Source organism: Tenrec ecaudatus, chromosome 12 (genome assembly GCF_050624435.1).
Source record: "Tenrec ecaudatus isolate mTenEca1 chromosome 12, mTenEca1.hap1, whole genome shotgun sequence".
Taxonomy (NCBI): domain Eukaryota; kingdom Metazoa; phylum Chordata; class Mammalia; order Afrosoricida; family Tenrecidae; genus Tenrec; species Tenrec ecaudatus.
In genome coordinates, this window is record NC_134541.1 from 40,265,086 (window position 1) to 40,286,781 (window position 21,696).

General features: G+C 40.8%; 1 protein-coding gene across 2 annotated transcripts in view; it reads left to right on the plus strand.

The window, feature by feature from the left end:
• PLCB1 (phospholipase C beta 1) overlaps nucleotides 1-21,696 on the plus strand; it is an 839,164-nt gene that overhangs the window by 582,616 nt on the left and 234,852 nt on the right. For both annotated transcript variants that reach the window (XM_075563986.1, XM_075563987.1), the window contains exon 10: nucleotides 15,183-15,329. In XM_075563986.1, coding sequence (XP_075420101.1) covers nucleotides 15,183-15,329 — 147 coding nt within the window. The remainder of the gene's footprint in view (nucleotides 1-15,182; nucleotides 15,330-21,696) is intronic.

Sequence of the window (21,696 nt, forward strand, 5' to 3'; positions counted from 1 at the left end):
ACCCAAGCTTAAAAGTCACTTTCATAAGCTTCTTGGTAGAAGGTGAAAGCCTATGGATTTACTTTAGATGTATCTTTCTTTTGTGAATTTCCAAAGATGCTCTGAAGGAAGCTAAGAGGAGAGGGTATTGATAGGGCAGGTAACGTGTTTTATGCAAGGCCATGACTCACAATCAACCCTTTCCATATGTAGGGCTTTGAATGGTCTTACTGTGCATTACCCTACTCGTCCCTGACTGTCTGATAGCTTTGGACATTTAATGTTGTCTGATTAGCACCTCCCCCAGGGGCTAGGCAGAACTTAAAGTCCATCCAATTTCTCCAGAACTCTTGTTCCTTGGCTCCATAAGCCTTCCCTGTCCTTTCAAGCACACTAGCTTCCCTTTATGTACTGGGTCAATGCTGCCAGGCACCTGAATTCTTTTTTATAAACTGTCATTGTATTTCTTTGATGTTTCCGGTAGTAATCCTTCCTTTACAGTGTTGTTGACAATTCCTTTGTGTTTCAACTTAGAATGACTTTTTGTTAAGTTCTCTATGAGAAGGCCTGGTGGTGTGGTAATAACAGCGCCATCGTGAGCCAAAAGATTGATGGTGTAAAGCCAATACTTGCCCTGTGGGAGAGGGGACATGGCAGTCAGCTTTCTTAAACATTACCACCTTGGCAGTGCTGTAGGGCAGAGGTAGAGGGAGACCAGGGTCTTGGAGCATCCCCTTGGCAATGATTCCAGGTCTGATTTAGGACACAGAGAGCTATGGTGGTCCGGGCTTAAACACTCAACTGTTAACTAGAAGAACAGCAATTCAAACTCACCTAGAGAAAAATGTAGCTGTCTGCTTTTCCAAAAACTATAAAGCCTTGAAACCCCTATGGGGAAGTTCTCTTCTGTCCTATAGAGTCTTTATGAGACAGAATCGACTGACCAGAAATGTGTTTTGTTTTGTCTGGGTTTATGAAGAAAAATAACTGAATAGTCTTAGCTGTTGTGACAAAATACAAAATTAAGTTGGGCTGCTACTTCCACCAGCCACTCCTTGGGCAAAAGATGAGGCTGTCTGCTCCCAAAAAACTTTAGTCTAAGGAGCAGTTCTATATTATCCCCAAGGGTTTTCGCAAGTCGGACTGGGCTCAATAGCAGTGGGTTAATACTTATGAGACACACTAGTCTTTCTTTCCGCTAATGTTTATCGAGCCCTGATGTTTCAGGCACAGTTCTAGATTCGATTCTGAGAACACAATAACAAATAGGGGAAAGTCCTTTGTGCTGACTCAACTGCACACTGAGCACTTGAACCTCTTTATTGAGGCCAAAGAATCTTCTACCAATACATATAGTTATCAGACCAATAAACCAACCAAACTTACTGTTATTAAGTAAATTCTGACGCATAGGTATCAGAAGTACTGAAAATTAATGTCCCCGTGAAGCAATCCTTAACCAATGAGTGTGGTAAACAGCAGCCTTGTGAGATTGGCCAGGAAATCCAAGCAGCTTCCCAGTGAACAATTACGGTGAGTTCAGGCTTCAGGCCATCTCTGTGAATGCACATTCCCACTCTGCCTAGTAAAGACACAGAAGCCCCTGTGTGGTACAAGTGGTTAGCAAACTCGACTGCTGAATGTAAGGCTGGAGCTCCAAGTCTATAGAACGGTTTCTTTTTAAAACCCCTGTATTGAAAACCCTATGGTGCATAGTTCTTTTATATAAATAAGGTTTCTGTGAGTTGGCATTGATTCAATGTTAACTGATTTACTGCTTTAGGGGAAAAATATATATATGTTAATGAGCAGTTGACCCAAAGTACCTTATACAGTGTGTCTGTGTTGAATACTTAAAAAAATTTTAAAGCTCACGCCCATTAAGATGATGCTGACTTATATCGACCCTGTAGGATATGGTAGAACTGCCTCTGTGTTTCCAACACTGTGATTTTGCACAGGAATAGAGAGCCTCAACTTTCTCCCAAGGAGCGGCTGGTGGTTTCAAATTGCTGACCTTGAAGTTATCAGCCCAAATATATGCACTATGCCACCAGTCCTCTATGTTGAGATGCTAGTCACTATAGTTTTTTTCTTTGTAAATGTATAAAGAAGAGCAAGTAAGGTATCCCCCAAATTAGTCCTCAACCCAGCAAAACTGATCCTCCCATCTAATTTAATTTTACCTCCAAATAAAAGGACAATGACATGGAAGTGGGATTCAGTTTTACCTCAGAATGTAAGGATCAAAGGCTACAGATGTATAATCTGATTTTCAGTATAATCAATAAAATATCTACAGTATTGTATAATAGTGAAAATCATAGAATCTCAGGTAAATAGAATAGAGTGAGCTTATGTAATTAAGCTCTTTTTTTGAAATGGTCCATAAAACTATAGTGTTTTTTTTAATGAAGAAGAGATTTTGAAAAAACATAACTCCTAACTCATTCAATGCCATCAAATCAATAATGACCCTATAAGACACAGTAGTAACTGCCCCATGAGTTTCTGAGACTGTCACTCTTAATAGGAGTCTAAAGCCTCATCGTTCTCCCACAGAGTGGCTGGTGGTTTTGAACTGCTGACCTTTTCAGTTAGCAGCCCAATGTATAACCACTATGCTACCAGGACTCCTAAAAGTGGGGGATTATAGGAAGCAAACAATCACATAATCTTGGCAGCAAAACAGAAATTGACAGTGCTTACCATTAAAACAACCAGAAAAGATGGATCATAAGGTAACAATGTAGAAAGCTAGGAATCAACCTGCGCTAGTCTACAAAAACCTCCTAGGTTTCAGAAAACAATGACGGCAGGCCCCTCTGGAAGTGGAACTGAAAGTAGAGGCTGACCACTATTTAAGAAATAGGCAGAATCCCCTTAGGAGAAGGTCAAAGTTGATTCTCTGGTGACAAGGAAATAATCAGATGATGACACAGGACTCAGGTGGAGGCAGAACTACAGCTGGAAAACAAGAAGGCCAAAGAGTGATAGGACCAGGGGTGTGAGGGGTGATACTGGGAGGGTAGAGGGAGAGTGGGTTGGAAAGGGAACCGATTACTAGGATCTACATGTGACCTCCTCCCTGAGAGACAACAGAAAAGGGGGTGAAGGGAGATGTCAGACAGGGTAAGATATGACAATAATTTATAAATTACCAAGGCCTCATGAGGGAGGGGGCAGCGGGAAGGGAGGGGGAAAAAAGAGGACCTGATGCCAAGAACTAAGTGGAGAGCAAATGCTTTGAAAATGATGAGGGCACTGAATGTACAGATGTGCTTTACACAATTGATGTATGTATGGGTTGTGATGAGTTGTATGAGCTCCTAATAAAATGTTTTTTTAAAAAGACACTAAAAAAAATTACTGAATGCTGAGACCTCCAGTCCTCACGTGCTGCCCATAAAACGCTGGCGTGTGGGCCTGCTCGGACTCTCCGGCTGGGTTTTTCCAAAGACAGACAAAGACAAATCTCTTGACCGGGATGCCTGGGCGACGCTCATCATTTTCTAGGCCACGGTGCATCCTTTCCCTTTCAGTAACGTCCCCCCCGCCCCCGGGTCCCTAGGGCAGAAGGGCCTCCTCTTTCTTTGAATGAAATGTGCGGTTTTCCTTATCCACAAGACAACTTGTATGGCTCTTAAACTGTACTTCCCTACTTTTAATCCTCATGGTTTGTTTTCCATTCATCAGTCAATCAGAACAAATAAGTTCTATCCCACGTGCCCTCTCTGATCCACGGATAGTGGCTGGCGGAGTGCTGTTGTACATAACAAATTGTTGAAATGGTTGAAAGTAGCCTGCTGCTCTGTCCAGATGGGATGGCTTGTTTGCTTAGTGATGTCTCTCTTGGTCAGAGTGGAAGGAAGTTGTGACATGAATGCCTTGAATTTTGCCAACCCCACTTTCATTTTCCCTGTCGCACCTTCCCGGTCCACCCTGCAAAGTGCAGCATTGTAAGTCAGTTGTTTTTTGCTCCTGACCAAAAAGTCATATCGGGATATGACTAAGATCATACAATTGCTTCCCATTGGACCAAATGGGAAGTTTTCCATTGAGCCAACTACTCCTTTCCGCATCGAAACATAAAGGAGCACAGGTATTACAACCATACCCAAAACACTGAGCCGATGCCACCTCAGAGTGACGCTGTAGGACAGGGTAGAATCAGCCCTGTGAGTCTCCGAGACTGTAACTCTTTACAGGAGTAAGGTTTTGTATGTTTCCCAATTGTTTCCAAAGGTAAGGGAAATAGGAAACACATTTGTAAGATAACAAATTTAATTACCTCATGTGGGCCGATAAAAGCAACATGAATTAAACATAAGATATTTTTAAAGGGAAAATTTTGTGAGAAATTATGTAAATCACCTATATTTTATATTCTTAAAGAAAAATCGAATCTACTATTTACACCTTGAGGCTTTTATTTTCTGGAATTTCTAATCTGTAAAAGATCATCTCAGAATATCCTTTTTCTCATTCATTGTGCTTGCTAGTGTAGCATTTCTGTATTTGAAGCATGCATTTGATATTAGTTGTTTATTGGAGGTAAGTTATGTCCAAAACTAACTATTGAACTCAATTTTTTAATGCCTACATTTTCTGGTCCTACTTCCTCATCTTCTGTCTCACCTAGGCAGTAGAAAATGGAGAGACTAGATCAGAACTTGGCCAAAATGGGTTCATCTTTGCAGAGCATTCCTGAAGGTTAGCATACCCAGAGGCCAGAAGGCGCCTTTGTGGCCAATACAAATGTAATTTGTCTGTCAACTGAGCATGTTACCCTGACTCCAAACTATTTAGCTACATGCCCATGAGGAAACCACACTAATTGATGAAAAAACTGAGTGACGCATTAAAAGGCATCAAATGAAGGTTTTAGCTTGATGGTTTTGTTTTTTTTTAAGTTCTTAAAGGGTAGGGCTCTGATGGTCTTGCCCTTGTGAATAGCACATAGTGTGGGGCCTTCACTAAAAATTTGTTCATTGATAACAACCAACAAAGAGTGCCCCCGCTCAGGGGCATGTTCAAAACAAGCTCTTTCTGGGAGGCTTCAGTTACTGGCACCTTGACCCTGGACCAGGAGGGCCATTCCAAATAATGTGTTGGAAAAAGGTTTCCAATAGACCAAGAGATGAAGCTGTTAGACCTGAAAAAATAGGAGGACCAGTGCATAAACTCTTCCTGGCCATTCTTCAGAGTACCCATTTCTGGACATAGACCCCTCTCCTTTGCTGTGGTTCCCAAGTTCTAGGATGGCGTCAAGCCCAGAGAAGGCATCAGGAATAAACCATGTCCCAGTCAATATTGAACTACTTCCGTATGCACTTGAAGGATGAAATGCACCCAGCTGAGTAAGACTGGATATCTCCAGTGATAAACATGTCACAACATGAAAGCATGGCTGGAAAATAAAATGTTAACCCTACAGAACTTGAACTTTGTGTCTTTCGGACATCTTTGATGGGGACCAGCGGAATCTCAGTCATTATCTACCCCAGGAGGAGAGAGGTGGCAGGAGGTCAAGGGCTGGTTGAAGGGCATGGCTTTTGTGGCAAGCATGGCTTTTGAGAATTTCTCTGCAGTGAGGCTATTGCTGAAGGATTGGGTGGCATGTAAATGGCCACTGGGGACCATCACTTTGTCATGTCTCTTCTCTCTTGAAAGCTGTTGGTGTCCATTACTGTCACGTCAGTTTTGTCTTCGTGACACGGGTTTCCTCTTTCATTGACCACCCACCAGTGCTGCTTTGGAACTGGAAGGCATCATAGAGTAGTTTTTCAGGATGTTGCATTTCGGGGGGTTGTTTGTTTCCCCCACCCCTACCGTCTCTCCAGGGATCTCATCTCTCTTTCTTTGGCTTTAAGTGGTTCGAACAATATGTATCCTTATTAAGATCTTTAAGTGCCATTAGGTGAAGAGCACATGCAATTGGAAGCATACTAATACTTTATTAAGAAAACAGGGAAGGCACTTTATATTTAGCCTTTTATCGGCCAGTCTTATCCTTCTGACTATAACCTCTTTTTTATTTTATTGCATAAAATTATAATATTGCTTTTAACCCTGGCTTGATTTTTTTTATAATCTTATTCAAGCATAGGACATGTTTTAATTTAGGTAGCAATGATCTGCAAGGTATTCGTTCACTTAAATTTATGGAATTTTAGTGTTAGGGTCCATATAATTTACTAACCTTGTTGTTTGTTATTAAGGAGTTTGGATTTGGGTTGCTAACCCAAAGTCAGCAGTTTGAAACCACCTGCTGATCTTCAGCGGGGGGAATGAGGTTATCTGCTCCTGTAAGGGATCGGAGCCTCAGCAACCCAAAGGAGCAGTTCTGCTCTGTCCTGTAGGGTCACTGTGGGTCAGAATCGATTCCACAGCAGTGGGAGGGGCATGGTTATGGATTCAGCCCTAACTCCTGGCAACTCCATGAGTTATTCCACCAAATGCTGCCTGGCAAGCACATATCTGTGATGGCTGTCGTTTCGACTGGGTGTTCCATTTGGGTGGTCACTGGCTGATTTTCAGAAGGAGAGTCCCAGGCCTTTGTCCTGTCTCATCTTCTGGTTAAAGAGTCTGTCCTTGATTACTGTGGGCAGAAATGGAAGCTAGGTTTCTTGTGCCTTAACTCATTTGTTTAAAAAAAAATCAGTGTTTTCCTTATCTTAATTATCAAGGTGTTTAATTCTTCTATTGTATATATATATATATATATATATATTTTTTTTTTTTTGAAAAATGCAAACCTGATTGACTAGGACGGGTGCACTTGAGTCAGTAGTAACAGCCCTAGACAGTTGTGGGTTATATGCAACAACAAAAGGAAACATCTTTCAGGGTCTGTTCTGTGGTCCCAAGCTTTTATTAGTCAGAATTGGTTTTTTTTTTTCAGGACAACCCATTATGCCAGAAACGTCTACATCTTTATAAATGGACTACTTCCCCCATATCAAACCCCTTTGAAAATTTAAAACTCACAACTCTTTTATTGGTTTTTGTCTGTTTGAGTATGTTTTGCTCTGACATGAACTTGCCTGGTCTTGCCACGCATCACACGCCTTGAGCATCAGCAAATGTTGCGGGCGGCAAAGTTGAAACAACCTTCGAAGCACATTCATCATGCTTATTCAAGGTTAGGTAAATGCCTTCCATGGGAATTTTAAAAATATTTAACAGAATTTTAACTAATCCTCAAAACCAATTATTCACCTTACTTGTTGTTTACTGATTTTAATCTATGCCCAAGTATGTGAAAATACTTGGTTCCTATGATGACCCAGTGGGTTATCCTGTAGATATTTGTTGTTTAATTTAAGTGGCCTATGGGACATTAACCAGCTTTGTATCTAATTTACATATTTCCTAGGTCCCCTCCCCGATCCGCCCACCCCAAGCACACATAGATGAACAGGCTTCAAAAACATGGTGGATATTAAACCTCGGCCTCAATTATAATATCCTCATTTAAGGATGACTAACCCATGGTATGGATGTCCCCATTTTTCTGTCCACACCAAGGACAGATATTAAAACCTAATTGTAAACAAGGTTCAGAATCTTTCATACAGCAACAAAAAATAAGCAATGGTCCTAATGTTAAAATGTTTTTGTCCTCCCTGTCCTGTCAGCATGTTTTGTGTTTGTTCTGTGTGTGTGTGCTTTTAAATGTATCTCTTGAGACCAAAGGATGCTTATTTCTGTAAGCTCACAGCTGCAAGCTGTCAGCTCCAAGGTCAAGTGCCTCTCTATAGATCTGGTTATTTGATCACACAATTATTTATTGTTTTAATTTGCATATCCTTAAGAGGAGCAAACACTTGCCAGGTTTCCACATATCCCACAATTCTCAAATACGTACGCCCATCCCAACTGTCTGATTACTTTATTTTCCTGGTCCCTGAAGAAAGTTGTAAGGGATATCTTTCATCATAGATTGAATTGTATGCAAATACCATTTGATAGATCTAAAAAAGTCAAGTGCTGGCAATTTCATATGATCTGACTTTAGCAAAGCAACAACCACCAAACAAAATTATGTTATCCTTCCAGAAACTCAAATTTACTGAAATGAAATCAAAACAGACTCATAGAGACCCTATAAGGGCAAGGTCGAAGTGCACCTGTGAGTTTCCAAGACTGGAATTCTTTACAGAAATAGAGAGCCCTGCCTTTCTTTTCACAGGGTCACCTAAGACCATTGGAAAACAGATAAATATTTCACAATATATAATAATCATTATGCTTTGATTATGTTTTATTATGTTCAATTCGTAACAATTCTATATATCCTGCATATAGATATTTACATTATGATTCATAAAAGTAGCAAAATGACAGCTTTGAAGTAGCAACGAAAATAATTTTATGGTCGGGGTCACCACAACATGAGGAACTATATTCAAGGGTGGCGGCACTAGGAAGGTTGAGAACCACTGGACTAGGGCATAGCTTTACTTGACCCACATGAATTCACTCCGTCAGAATCAACTCAAAGCAATTGGTTTCATGTTTCAGCATAGGGAAGCTGTCTGACACATGGGAAATGAATAGAGTCTCAGAAGGAAGCGAGAAAGGGAGGGAAGAAGGGAGGGAGGGAGAAAAAAAGGAAGGAAATGAGGGAGAGGGGGGGGAGGAAGAGAGAGAAATGGCAGGAAGAAAGAATGTAGACTCTAGCCTGAAAAGTACCTGGCAAGATGGGTGTTTAACCGAAAGAATGAAATAAAACTATAAAGAATTTAGATTTATTTTAATAAATTTTATCTTTGAATTTTATACTCTAAATATCCTTTAAACCCATTGATTGAAATAGCTTTGCCTCTGAGTGACATTGAATTTGGTGTGTTTCCAAAATTGAAATCAGTCTCAAAGGAGATATATATTTCACCTAAATGAATTTCAAAAAGAGGCCTTCAGAAGCACTTACCAAGTGTGCTCATCAATAGCGCATGATTGGAGGATCACTCTGTAACATGATAGGTATTCGGAAGTATGAACTATAATATCTACTAAAATCAATCAATATGAGAACATTAATGTCATTTCTTTCTTTTTATGCAAGAAGTTTTCATAGGGATCTAAAAATATGATTAAAATCATAGCAGTTAAAGTTGATTTTAAATAATTCATGTTACTTATAAACAATTCATTCACATTACTTATGAACTATTTAAAGTGACTACAACATGGTCTCACATGTCAATAACGGTGGGGATGGTACGGGACCAGGCAGTGCTTCCTGCTCACATATAGGGTTTCTGTAAGTCAGAAGGGATTATCCAGCATCCAACAACATGTGTTTATTAATATATACAAATATATATTAGTATAAATAAATATATATAAGCAAATAACCATATATTTCTATTGTTATGTTTTCTGGAAAATATTGGTGCAGACTTATGCATAATGTTTCCCGAGTTTGGGAAATTTCATCAAACCTTTTGAGGAGCTTCTTGGATATGAGAACATGTAACGTGTGATAAACAGAGGAACCCTCATAGTGTAGTAGGCTACGTATTGTATTGTCAGCCATAATGTCCGCAGTCGGAAGCCGCCACTACTCTGAGGGAGGAAGATGAGGCTTTCTACTCACATACAGATTTAGAGCCTCGGCAGAGGAGCAACCAGTGACCCAACATTAGTGGCAGAGAGGGTGCGAGAGGCCTGGTAGAGATTCAGCAAGGGCAATGTAACCAAGAGAAATTACTGAAACCCAAATGAAGGCTGAGCATGATAGTGGGACAAGAGGAAAGTAAAAGGAAATAGAGGAAAGAACTAGGTGACAAGGGGTATTTATAGAGGTCTAAATACAGGCATGTACATATGTAAATATATTTACATAGGATGGTGGGGAAATATATCTATATGCATATTTTATAGGTTTAGTATTAAGGCAGCAGATGGACATTGGGCCTCCACTCAAGTAGTTACTCAATGCAAGAACACGTTGTTCGGTTAAATTGGCATTCCATGATACACACCTTCCTGACACAATCGCTGAAGACAAATGTGTACATAAGCAAATGTGGTGAAGAAGCTGATGGTGCCTTGCTATCAAAAGATAAAGCACCAGGGGTCTTAAAGGATTGCAGATAAACAAGCGGCCATCTAGCTTAGAAGCATCGAAACCCACATGGAAGAAGCACAGCAGCGTGTGTGACCATAAGCTGTTGAAGGAATCAGGTATTAGGCATTAACGAACAAAAATTCTTATCATTGCAAATGAGGGTGAGTGCAGAGTGGAGACTCAAAGCCCGTCGGGAGGAAACTGGACACCCCCTTACTGAAGGGTTGTGGGGAGGAGACGAGCCAGTCAGGGTTCAGGGTAGCAATGATGAAACATAACTTTCCTCTAGTTCTTAAATGCTTTCCCCCACCCCCACTATCATAATCCCAAGTCTACCTTACAAATCTGGCTAGACCAGAGGATGTACACTGGTACAGATAGGAACTAGAAACAGGGAATCCAGGACAGATGGCCCCTTCAGGATCAGTGGTGAGAGTGGCAATGCCTGGAGCGTCGAGGGAATGTGGGGTGGAAAGGGGGAACTGATTATAAGAATCTATGTATAGCCTCCTCCCTGGGGGATGGACAGCAGAGAAGAGGGCAGAGGGAGACGTCAGACAGTGTAACATATGACAAAATAATAATAATTTGTGAATTATGAAGAGTTCATGAGGGAGGAGGGAGTGGGGGGGAAATGAGCTGATTATTAAGGGCTTAAGTAGAAGGTAAATAGTTGGAGGATGATGATTGCAAAAAATGTATAAATGTGCTTGACACAATGTGTGTGTGTATGGATTGTGATAAGAATTATACGAGTCCTCAATAAAATTATTTTTAAAGATATTTCCTACCTTAAAGGCAAAGCTTCAAAAAAAATTTTAGATTCTCAGAAACCCACAAGGGCAGTTGTCCTTTGTCCGATAGGGTAGTTTTGAACTGGAGTTGACGCTATAGCAGTGAATTAGGACTTTTTATTTATATATTTTTATAGTGGTAAACAGTCATGTTCACTTTACCATTTGAACAGAACCTACCTATTACCATGCAGAAACAACTAATGCTCAAAGCATTAAAAGTTGATTTAGTAAAAGGAAGGGAAGTAAGTTCTTTAATCCGCTATTGGTGAAGCAATACTGGCTAGATCTTCAACAGAAAGTAAATTGGTGAGGTTCGTTATGAGCCTTAAAAATGTGTGTGGTCTTTAAACAAGCAATTCTATTTCTGAGAATTTATTCTAAGGAGATCATTAAAGATGCAGGCAACGATTTAACTCCCAAAGTATTCAATGCAATTCTATTTACACTGGTGAAAATTTGAAAGCAGCTCTAATGTCCAATAACAGTGGTATACTTCTTTGTGGTGATGATTCTCCGAATCGTTTTAATATAATTTAACCATTGAACTGCAGGGGAGCTGTAGTCCAATAATACTGTTAAAGAAAGGCATATTATACTTAAATATTTTACTGGCATTTAACCTATTTTACCTAAAAACTTGCCTAATATGGTCGGTTATTTCAGTCCAATTGGTATAAATAAACAAAGTTACTAACTCATCCAAATGTAGGTTAAGTACATAAAACTCACTGCTATTGAGCTGATGATGCTAACTCAAGTGGCTCTCCCAAGGAGCAGTTGGTGGTTTCGAACTGCTTACTTCATGGGTAGTAGCCCAGAATAGGACCTCTGTGCAGCCTGGGCTTCTTATCTGAGGGAGCTTTAAAAGGTTCACGGAAAAAAAGGAGTTAAAATGGATTCTTTCTTCCCAGTACGCCTTACCTAGAGTCACTACATGTCAGCATGGACTTCACACAGGGGGTGGGTTTTTAATGTTCTGAACTTTTTATTTTTCCACTCTGCTATCTCATTTTCTAATTTTTCTTCTGCGAGCACAAACTGCATTTATGAGAAAAACGATTCTCACACACACAAAAGACATGATGACTTTCGAAAATCACTCATGGGTTACTCCTTAGACTTCTAATTGCAGTGTCATCAGTTTCAAACCAGCAGCAGCTCCGAGGGAGAAAGAAGGGTTTTCTGCTCCCTTAAGGAATTACAGTTTCAGAACAGTGCCCGCCCCCCCACCCACCCACCGTCCCGGGCATTTCCCATTTCCACTCTGCCCTCTGAGGTCACTAGAGTCTGGAGGGACTTGATGGCCGTGAGTGTTTTGGCGTTGGACTAGACACAATGTGCTCATTTTGATACTTTCAAAGTCAAGGTCAAAGGAACAGGTTTGGAGCTGAACCGGAGTAGGAGGATCCAGTTAGGGTGGCTCACTATATATAATACATTGCTGAGATAAACATATGCATACTCTCAAATTTTAACACAGATCTCTTCAGAAAACATAAGCAAAAGAAAAACTTCTAAGTAAAATCTGAGCAAACTAAGCAAAGTTTGAATAGTGTTTTTTCATTTGAAGTAAAGCCATTCCAAATAAAAATTTTAAATATTAACTTTTTACAGTGTTTTCAGTGAAAATATACTCAGCAAAGTAAGTTCCCACTTAATTTTTTAAATACAAATTAGCCCCTGCCACTGGTTAAAATTTTTAGTGTGTCTACATTCTCACTCTTTCCATTATACTCTGTTCCGAGGCTCCAGCTTCCCTCCCCCCGCCCTTGCCTTCTCGTCTTTGCTTTGGGGTAAATGTTAACTGTTCCATCTCGTGTAGTTCACTGTTTAAGGAAGCATATTCTTCAAGGGTCATATTGCTTATTTTATAGGCCAATCTATGGTTTTGACTGAAAAGTGACCTGCAGAAAGATCCAAGTTTAAAAAGAGGAGCTGATGCCAGGGGCTTAAGAGGAGAGCAAATGCTTTGAAAATGATGAGGGCAATGAATGTACAGATGTGCTTTACACAGTTGATGTATGTATGGATTGTGGTAAGAGTTGTATGAGCCCCTAATAAAATGTTTTTTAAAAAAAGTTCCGAGTTCAAAGTGCGCATTAGGGCTATCGTCTTGAGGTTCCTCTAGTCCAGCAGTTCTCAACCTGTGGGTCTCGACCCCTTTGGGGGTCAAACAACCCTTTCACAGAGGTCACCTGATTCATAACAGTAGCAAAATTACAGTTTTATGGTTTGGGGGGGGGGTCACCACAACATGAGGAACAGTATTAATGGCATTAGGAAGGTTGAGAACCACTGTTCTACTCTTTGTTGGTCTAGTTGGCCTTGCCTTTTTAAGGAAGTTGAGGTTTGTCCTACATTTTTCTCCCGTCTGTCTGGGACTTTCTGTTGTATCCCTGTTCCGAATGGTTGAGAGTGTTAGGCAGAAGTCATCTCGTTCGCATCGGGCGAGAAGAGTGTGAAGTTCATGTGGAATATGAGTTTTGTGGACGGGTTAACTTGAACCTTTCGATGTGTCCTTCATTCTCTTTGGTTCTATGTCAGTGGAGACCAACAGTTGAATGGGCTCTCCCAGCTCCTGTGACTCCCAATGCTTCTCTCCAAAACAAGGACGTAGAACCCTGTGTTTGTAAACGATACCGTGCCATTTGACGAAGTTGTCCCAGCAAAGTCTTCCTCTTAAATGAGCACTCAGTTTCCCATTGCTAGATGGTGCTCATTTGTGATCATCTTTACTTTTCTTTCAAAGTACATGTCCATTATTTGAAAGCATTTTTACTTCGTTTGGAATAATTAAACCGCTTGGGAATAACTTTCCTGATGATATAGGAAACACATATTCATAATAAATAGTTTGCAAATCTATAGAGAATACAAAAGAACAAAAATCACCCTTACTCCTACCACCAAGAGTGGTTTAATAGATAAGCCATGGGTTGCTAACCTAAAAGGTTGATGCTTTGAATGTAGTCACCATTAATGTTAGCTCAAGACCTGGTGACCTGCTTCCATTAACATTAGAGCCGAAAAACACTACAGGGTAGTTCTACCCTGTAACATGGGGTCAATATGAATAAAAAGTAATGACATTTTTATGCCCGTCTATGAGGTACTTAGGTTATTGTGCTGATAAACACATGTGGGGTTAATTGAAGGGCAGAGGAATAAATGGCTCTGTGAGCCTCGCCTTTCTAGTTCTCAGGTCTCTTGCTTTGTGATGGTCGGACCAGCGTGCAGCTGCTTTAGCCAGCTCCCTGCTTCAGCTGGCAAGGCTCACTTCCTGCAAGACACCCCTGAGAAGCCACATGGACCTACCCTGATGCAGCCCTGGGTGCTGATATAGCCGTGTGGAGACCCTTGCCAGTGTTAAAATGCTTACACATTCACTGACTCGGCTTTCCTCCTGCAGGCAGCATTTTTGCGTGTGTTTTGTGAGATGGAGGAAGAATTTGTGGATCGGTGTCGGACATGTGGGTTAATGTTGGACTTGTGGGCTTGGGCAGCACTGGGTTGGGTTGTTTTCTTGATGTATACTTACCCTTTACATAAAACTCTCTCTTATACATATGAGTTTCTGTGGATTTGTTTCTCTAGTGTACCCAGACTAACACAATCTATAAGGAGTCCCTGAGTGGCATTTGGCTGCCCAACTAATGGTTAGAAGTTCAAATCTGCCTAAAGGCACTATGGACGAAATGCTGTGTGCTATGCTCCTGAAATAGCACAGCCATTGGTAATGGTGTGAACCCCAGTTCTGCTCTAAAAATCTCATGATCGCCATGATTTGGAATAGACCTAGGAGGAGGGCACGGAGCTGTTTTTCATTGGTCATCTAGGAGGAGTGGCACAGAGCTGGGTTTTTCATTGGTCACCTAGGAGGAGTGGCACAGAGCTGGGTTTTTCATTGGTCACCTAGGAGGAGTGGCACAGAGTTGGGTTTTTCATTGGTCACCTAGGAGGAGTGGCACAGAGCTTGGTTTTTCATTGGTCATCATCTAGGAGGAGTGGCACAGAGCTGGGTTTTTCATTGGTCATCTATAAAGGTGTTTGTGTTTCTTATGTTTAGTAACAAGGGTGTGATGTTTAGCGATTAAATCCTTCAAGAGTCAATGGGTCTTAAAACTACATACTTCAATATTGCCTGTGGCATTTCAGGTTCTCTGTAGTGAAACGGCATACTCTTAAACTATTTAATGCACATTAAAACACATCTGTGGCTACTATCCCTTACCTATGGATGCTTACAGTTTCCTATAAAAAAGTATAGCAACATGGTAATCACCAAACCAATCAATCAATTCACATGCTTATCTCTTCATTTCCTACAGGACAGATATCTGTGGATGGGTTCATGCGCTACCTGAGCGGGGAAGAAAATGGGGTCGTTTCACCTGAGAAACTGGATTTGAATGAAGATATGTCTCAGCCCCTTTCTCACTATTTCATTAATTCCTCACACAACACCTACCTCACAGGTACGCGTTTTTGGTTCTTTGACTGTTACTTTAGCCAGTTTCACCAAGTCCCATAGCGTCTGCTTGCTCCTGTTCAAAAGTGAAAGTACTTTTGTTTCTTGGGAGCTCTGAGGACTTCTACAACCAAATCCTAGTTCAGACACATATGAGTATCATAATTTCTTTTCTAAGTGTTTTAGACTCTGGCCCAGATTTTGATACATGCTCCAAAATTACCATGCATGATACTTCAATGTAATATCAATGTAATATACTGCAATGTAATATACAAAACTCTGGAGTTAAAAAACCAAAAAGGATGAAGCACTGCAGCATTGCTCAAATTGAAAGAATTGTAGGTAAAGGTCAAGCCTCAAATTGAGGGTTCTATGTGCAAACTACTGAACAATACCAGGAGTATCAAAAGAAGATGGAAAGAATGCAGATCCACTACCAAAAAGAATGGACTGATGTCCATCCATTTCAGGGACCAATGATACTCAAAGAAGACATCAGAGCTGCATTCAAGGCACTCAGGCACTGGTGAAGCACAGGGCTCCTGAATTGATGGACTACCAGCTGAGCTACGTCAACGAACAGACGCAGCATGGCCGTGTTCACTCAGCCAAGAAATGGAAGAGACGGCCAACAAACCGGAAGAAATCCATATTGTGCCAATTCCAAAGAAAGGTGACCCAACAGAAAGCAGAAGTTATACAAATCACTAATATCACATACAAATAAAAGTGTGCTGAAGGTAAGTCAAAATAGCTGTAGCAGTTTAGTAACAGAGAACTTCCAGAATTTCAAGCATGATTCAGAAGGGGATGTAGAAAGAGGTATAATTTTCAACTTTGTTGTTGATATCAGATGGATCTTGGCTGAAAGGAGAGAAAGCCAAGAAGATGTTTACCAACATTTCAACTATGCAAATCCATTTGCTTGTGTGAATCTCAATAACTTATGGATAAAAGTTTCAAGAACAAGAATTCCAGAACATTTAATTATTCTCCTGTAGAACCTGTACATAGACCAAGAGGCAGCCCGTAAAACAGAACAAAAGGGTACTACAAAGTTTAATATTCGTCTGTATCCTTTCACCACTCAGTAGAGCCCCAGACCTCAACACTAATCCATTCTAGAAGGTGTGTCGAGATGCGATGCAGTCTCGACACACTGAAAATGGATTAATCTGTTCTTGGCCACCAAGTTTTTACCCTGACCTTGCCTTTTATACAAACATTACACAGAAATTTCAAAGTAAATAAGTTCAGAGTTAAACAATATAATTTAAATTAACAATAAACACAACTTTAGAAAAGTTTTTAACAACAGTATCGGCGCAGATGTGGAGAGGAGCAATGGAGAGAGAGTGGTTGTTTGGAAGGGAATCCCCTTTCATCAAATCAACTGGTAGCTGCTTTTCAGGAGTTTTGTCTCTTCCTTGCCTATTTTCACTACGTCCTAGTTGGCATCCTCTTAAAAAAAATTCTGTCTAATATGGTCTGCTGTTGGCATTCCTTTAACTGTTTTCTAAAAGGGTTTACTAGATTATCAGCAACACTACTGATAACACAGTTAACCAGTTCCTTATCATGATGATTATTTTCATGAAACTTTTTCTTAAGACCTATGTTTTTATCTAAAAGCAGTACAGAAAGCCGCACGCACACACACACACACACACAACTAACAACATTATAGCAAATCGCTTGGAACACACCGCAAAAGGTTTAAAAGTGTACTCACAATGGCTACTAACAGCGCCAACTAACGCCTAGTGACCGAAAATGTAAACTGCTTTTGTTGACAAAAATCACATGTGCCAGATCCAGATTCTGATGTTTGTTCGAGCTCCGATACAAAATTTTCTCGACATTTCTCGTTGAAATTCGATTATGTCGAGTACTGATGCGTTCAAGTACCGGGGTTCTACTGTACTTATTCAGTCTTTTCCCTATGCAAGTCATCTGAGAACTGAACCCTGGGAAGAAGAATGTGGCATCAGGAAGGGTGGAAGACTGATGCACAATCTACAGTACACAGATGGGACAACCTTGCTTGCAAAGAGAACTTGAAGCACTGACAGATGAACATCACAACTTTTAGTATGGATGACAACTCAGTGTAAAGAAAACAAAAATCCTCACAAGTAGACCAATAAACAATAATAATAAACCGAGAAAAGATTGAAGCTGTCAAGAATAACATTTTACTTGGATCCACACTCAACATCCATGGAAAACAGCAGTCAAGAAATCAAATGTCATATTGCATTGGGCAAATCTGCTGCAAAAGACCTCTTTAAAGTGTTAAAAAAAAAAAGTCACTTCGAGTGCTGTATGCCTGCCCACATCCTGGTATTTTCTATCACCTCATATGCATTTCAATGCCTGCCAATGAATAAGGAAGACCAAAGCATTAGACTGCTAACTGCAAGATCAGAAAGTCAAACCCACCACCTGCCCCACGGGAAAAAGACAGGACCATCCACTCCCCTAAGACTTACACACCCAGGATCAGTAAGGGCTGGAATCAGCTCTTTGGCAGTGGGTTTTGTTTTGTATGAACAATTGAATCCTTTGAGTTAGGGGGTTGGTGTATATGACTATAATGTGGTTTGCTAGAAGAACACACCAGATGCTCCCTGGACTTAAGGATGGGAGACAGTCTCGCATACTCTGAACACGCTATCAGGAAAGCAGTCCCTGGAAAAGGGCATGCTTAGTAAAGGAGAGGATCACAGTAGCAAAGGGCGGTCTCTTCCATGCGGGATTGGCATCCACCCGAGTGGCGGAAAGGGGTTCGGACATGGTAACAATTGTGAGACTGGTGCTGAGCGGTGTCCTCTTGTGTTCCACACAGTGTCGTTGTAAATAAGAACTCTAACTCAACAGCACCCAACCTCAGCAAAGGGTGGCCTTGCCTGTTACCTTCGAACCAAAGACATTTTTGTATAACCAAACTGATTTTTCGGGATATTCAACCCCTTTGCAATCCTATTTCTTTCTCTGGCTGTGTGTTCATCTATAGTATGGCAAAATTGTCTGAGGTTCTTAATCACTTCTGCTCAAAAGGCATTGCCAATTGTTTAGTATTCAACAGGTTGACTTATGACTGGCTCAATCTTAACTTCGTCGTGAATCACATCATAATGGAGGAGAAAAACCATCATGTGTGTCCTGGTTTGACCCTGAAAAGTGCATTGCCATCTGTGGTGTCTGTAGAACATTTAATAAAAACAGATTTTAAAACTGAACTATATCGAGATACCGTATATACTTGTGTATGAGCCAAGTTTTTCAGCACATTTTTATGAAGTTTTTATGGTAAAACTACAGCAGGTATCTCAGCTGATATTTGGGTTGACTTATAATCGAGTATATACGATCTATCATTTATATCTCAGTACTTGATCATTTAAATCTTCATAAGTACAGGTTCAAAGCTGAAATGTTTTATAATCAAAATTAATTCCTTCAAGAGTACTTTCTATTTAGTACATCATACTTGGTTCAGTAGAAGGTCCTCCCCCCACCCCCCACCCCCAAAAAAAAAGGAGGAGGAGGAGAAGGAGACTGCGTGAGATGAGTTGGCACTGGCTGCGACAGTGGGCTCTGGCATAGCAAGGAGGAGGATGGCAAGGACCAGGCAGTGTCTTATCCTGCTGCACACAGGGCCCATGTGAGCCACAACAATGACAACAAACACAGTGCATCCTGAATACCAGCTTTGAAGAGACTTTGTAAAACAAGCTGCTGGTTAGGAGGAAGCAAAAAGGGTTTTATGACCATGTTACACCGTTTACTTTTAAAAGATCATAAGACCCCCCAACAAACAAAGCCTGGGCCTTTGGTGGTGCCTGTGAGTTTACAAAGGGTCTCATACTTTGGTGGTGACTTGGGTGGCCTAGGTTACAGGGTAGACTGTAAATTAGGAGACGGCATAGCTGTGGTGACAGTCCGGAGAATGTCGCAGGACCAGCTATCTTGGCACACCGCCATTGTTCTTTCAGAATGTCTCAAGCTGATCTGTTTCTTTCAACTCAATGCCATGTGGTGGTGCTGTGGAGTCCAATCCAGCCGAGCATTACACATGTAGGTGAAATGAGCTTAGGATAGAAATGAGTCCTGGACAAAGATAACAATAGAGTCTCCAGATGCCTGGAATGGCTGCAGCAGGATTGTTTTGTGATAAGTACGTAGCCAGAGTCCTACAGTCAAATGAACTGCAGCTTAGATAACCGGGAGGTTCGAAAACTATGACACTGTCTTCTAGGAGAGACATGTCACAAAACTGCCTAGATTCCTTTTGGTCTTTGGTTAAACCCTAGTCTGGTCCTCTGTGGGCTAGGAATTCAGACTGGGCCAGAAGGGATGGCTTGTCTCTGCTCCATGCTGCGTTGCTCCTCAGCTGGGAAGCAAATGGCTGGGGTGACTCCAACAGTTTGGGGGCTGGAATCATCTGGAAGTTTGTCCACCAACATGTTTGGCATCTTGGATGCGATGACCCAACAGCAGGGTTCAGTTCGCACTCTCCATCGGATTGCCTAGAAGAGGCCCCATCGAGGAATTCTGTCTGACTTGAACCTCAAGATAACAAGAACCAATGTTCCAGAGAGCAAGCAGGGGAGTCCCCTGGTCTTTTGGAACCTAACTATTCATGAAACTTCTTTCTGTACTTTACTGGTCATAATCTTACCTAGTTTCAAAGGGGGCACACACACATCTTCTGGTGGGAGGACTTTGATAGATTATGCAGCCTCATTTTAAAACAGTTAATACCATTTTTTAAAAAACCCAGCTGCCACTGAGAAAATTCTAACTCATAAGTTCCCTATAGGACAGAATAGAGCTGTTTTATAGAATTTCCAAAGCTGTCAATCTTCGCAGAAGTAGACGGTCTCATCTTTCTCCCACAGAGGGGCTGGTGGGTCCTGACCACCAACCTTTAAATTAGCAACCTTAAACAACTCTAAAATAGACACCATCATTTCAGAAGGACAATAAGTAAGTCACTTTAAACCACTTCCTTGGACTCAATTCATAGGCGTGTTACTAAAGCTTTACAGCTCCACCTTATTTGATAAAGCCATACCATATAAAAATGAGACCCCCCCTTTCTTAAACATTGAAGCCTTTGGATCCTTCTCTGAATAGGGCTGTAAGGTACATAAAGTGATAGAATTAAAGAGGAAATGTATTTTACTAAATATAAGAAAATCATTTTGATAAAATAATATATCATTTTTATTAAATGTTTAAAATTAATATAAACCATTTCCTGTGATGGTTGAGTATTTGGAAAATGACAAAGCTGCAGGTCCAACACTACTATGGCACTTGGCCTACATTCAGAACTTAAGAAAATGCTCAAGTTCACTTGGAGGTTCATCAAATTGAACAGTGATTTTTTTTCTTTCTCATCCACATTTAAGGGAGGAAGCTCATGAACTTCAGGTTAAAAACCTACATTTTTAACTTGTTTGCACCCTAAGAACTGCACCTTTAAAGACATTGGCACAGGATGGAATCTTGCATTGACCATATACTTAGGATTGTATTAGACAGGGTTCTCTAGAGAGATAAAACCAGATTGCTGATAATTTTATATACTTATAAAGATAGATATATAACACAAGAAATGTACTGTCAAATTATATACAGATAGATAGATATATAATACAAGAAATGAACCTGTAAATTATAAAGCAGTACAAATGGCTCAGTGCAACTTACTCCCGTGAGAGGTGTGAAACACTAGAAGTCCTTCAAGTCTTGAGGGCCGCCAGGTAGTCCTCTGTAGAGAGAGCTAGGCTATCTCAGCACAGGCAGCAAACAGCAAGGTAGATCACCCGCTGTCAGCCAGGTCACCAACCATCAGTCCCCCAGCTCCAGAGATGTACATTCCAATCATGTGGTCTTAAAGGAACTTCAACTTACAGCGACACAGTCCACAGGCTAGGCGTCCCACAGGTAGTGTAGCCTGTAAATTGAGGCACAGAACAAGCAAGGCAGCCGCACACTGGTCCGATGATCAAGGAGCGAGAAACAAGAGCGGCAAGGCTCACGGAGCCATTTATCTCTCCACCCATCAATTAATCCCACTGGTGTTTATCAGCCAAGCTGGCACAATAAACTAACTATCTCAGGATTATAAGACTCATAAGAATATTTACATGAAATATCCAGTTGAATCTTGAATCTTTTTCTACCTGGAATCGTACCTGGAGTAATTCTAACAATAATTATTTAAATCCATAATTGCTCTCTCATTGATATATTTGCATTCATTACTCCCTATGTTGTCATAATAGGAGTCCGTTATGATACTAAAATAACGGAATGACAAGACAGACATACAGTATGAGGGTATGACAAAAGGTATG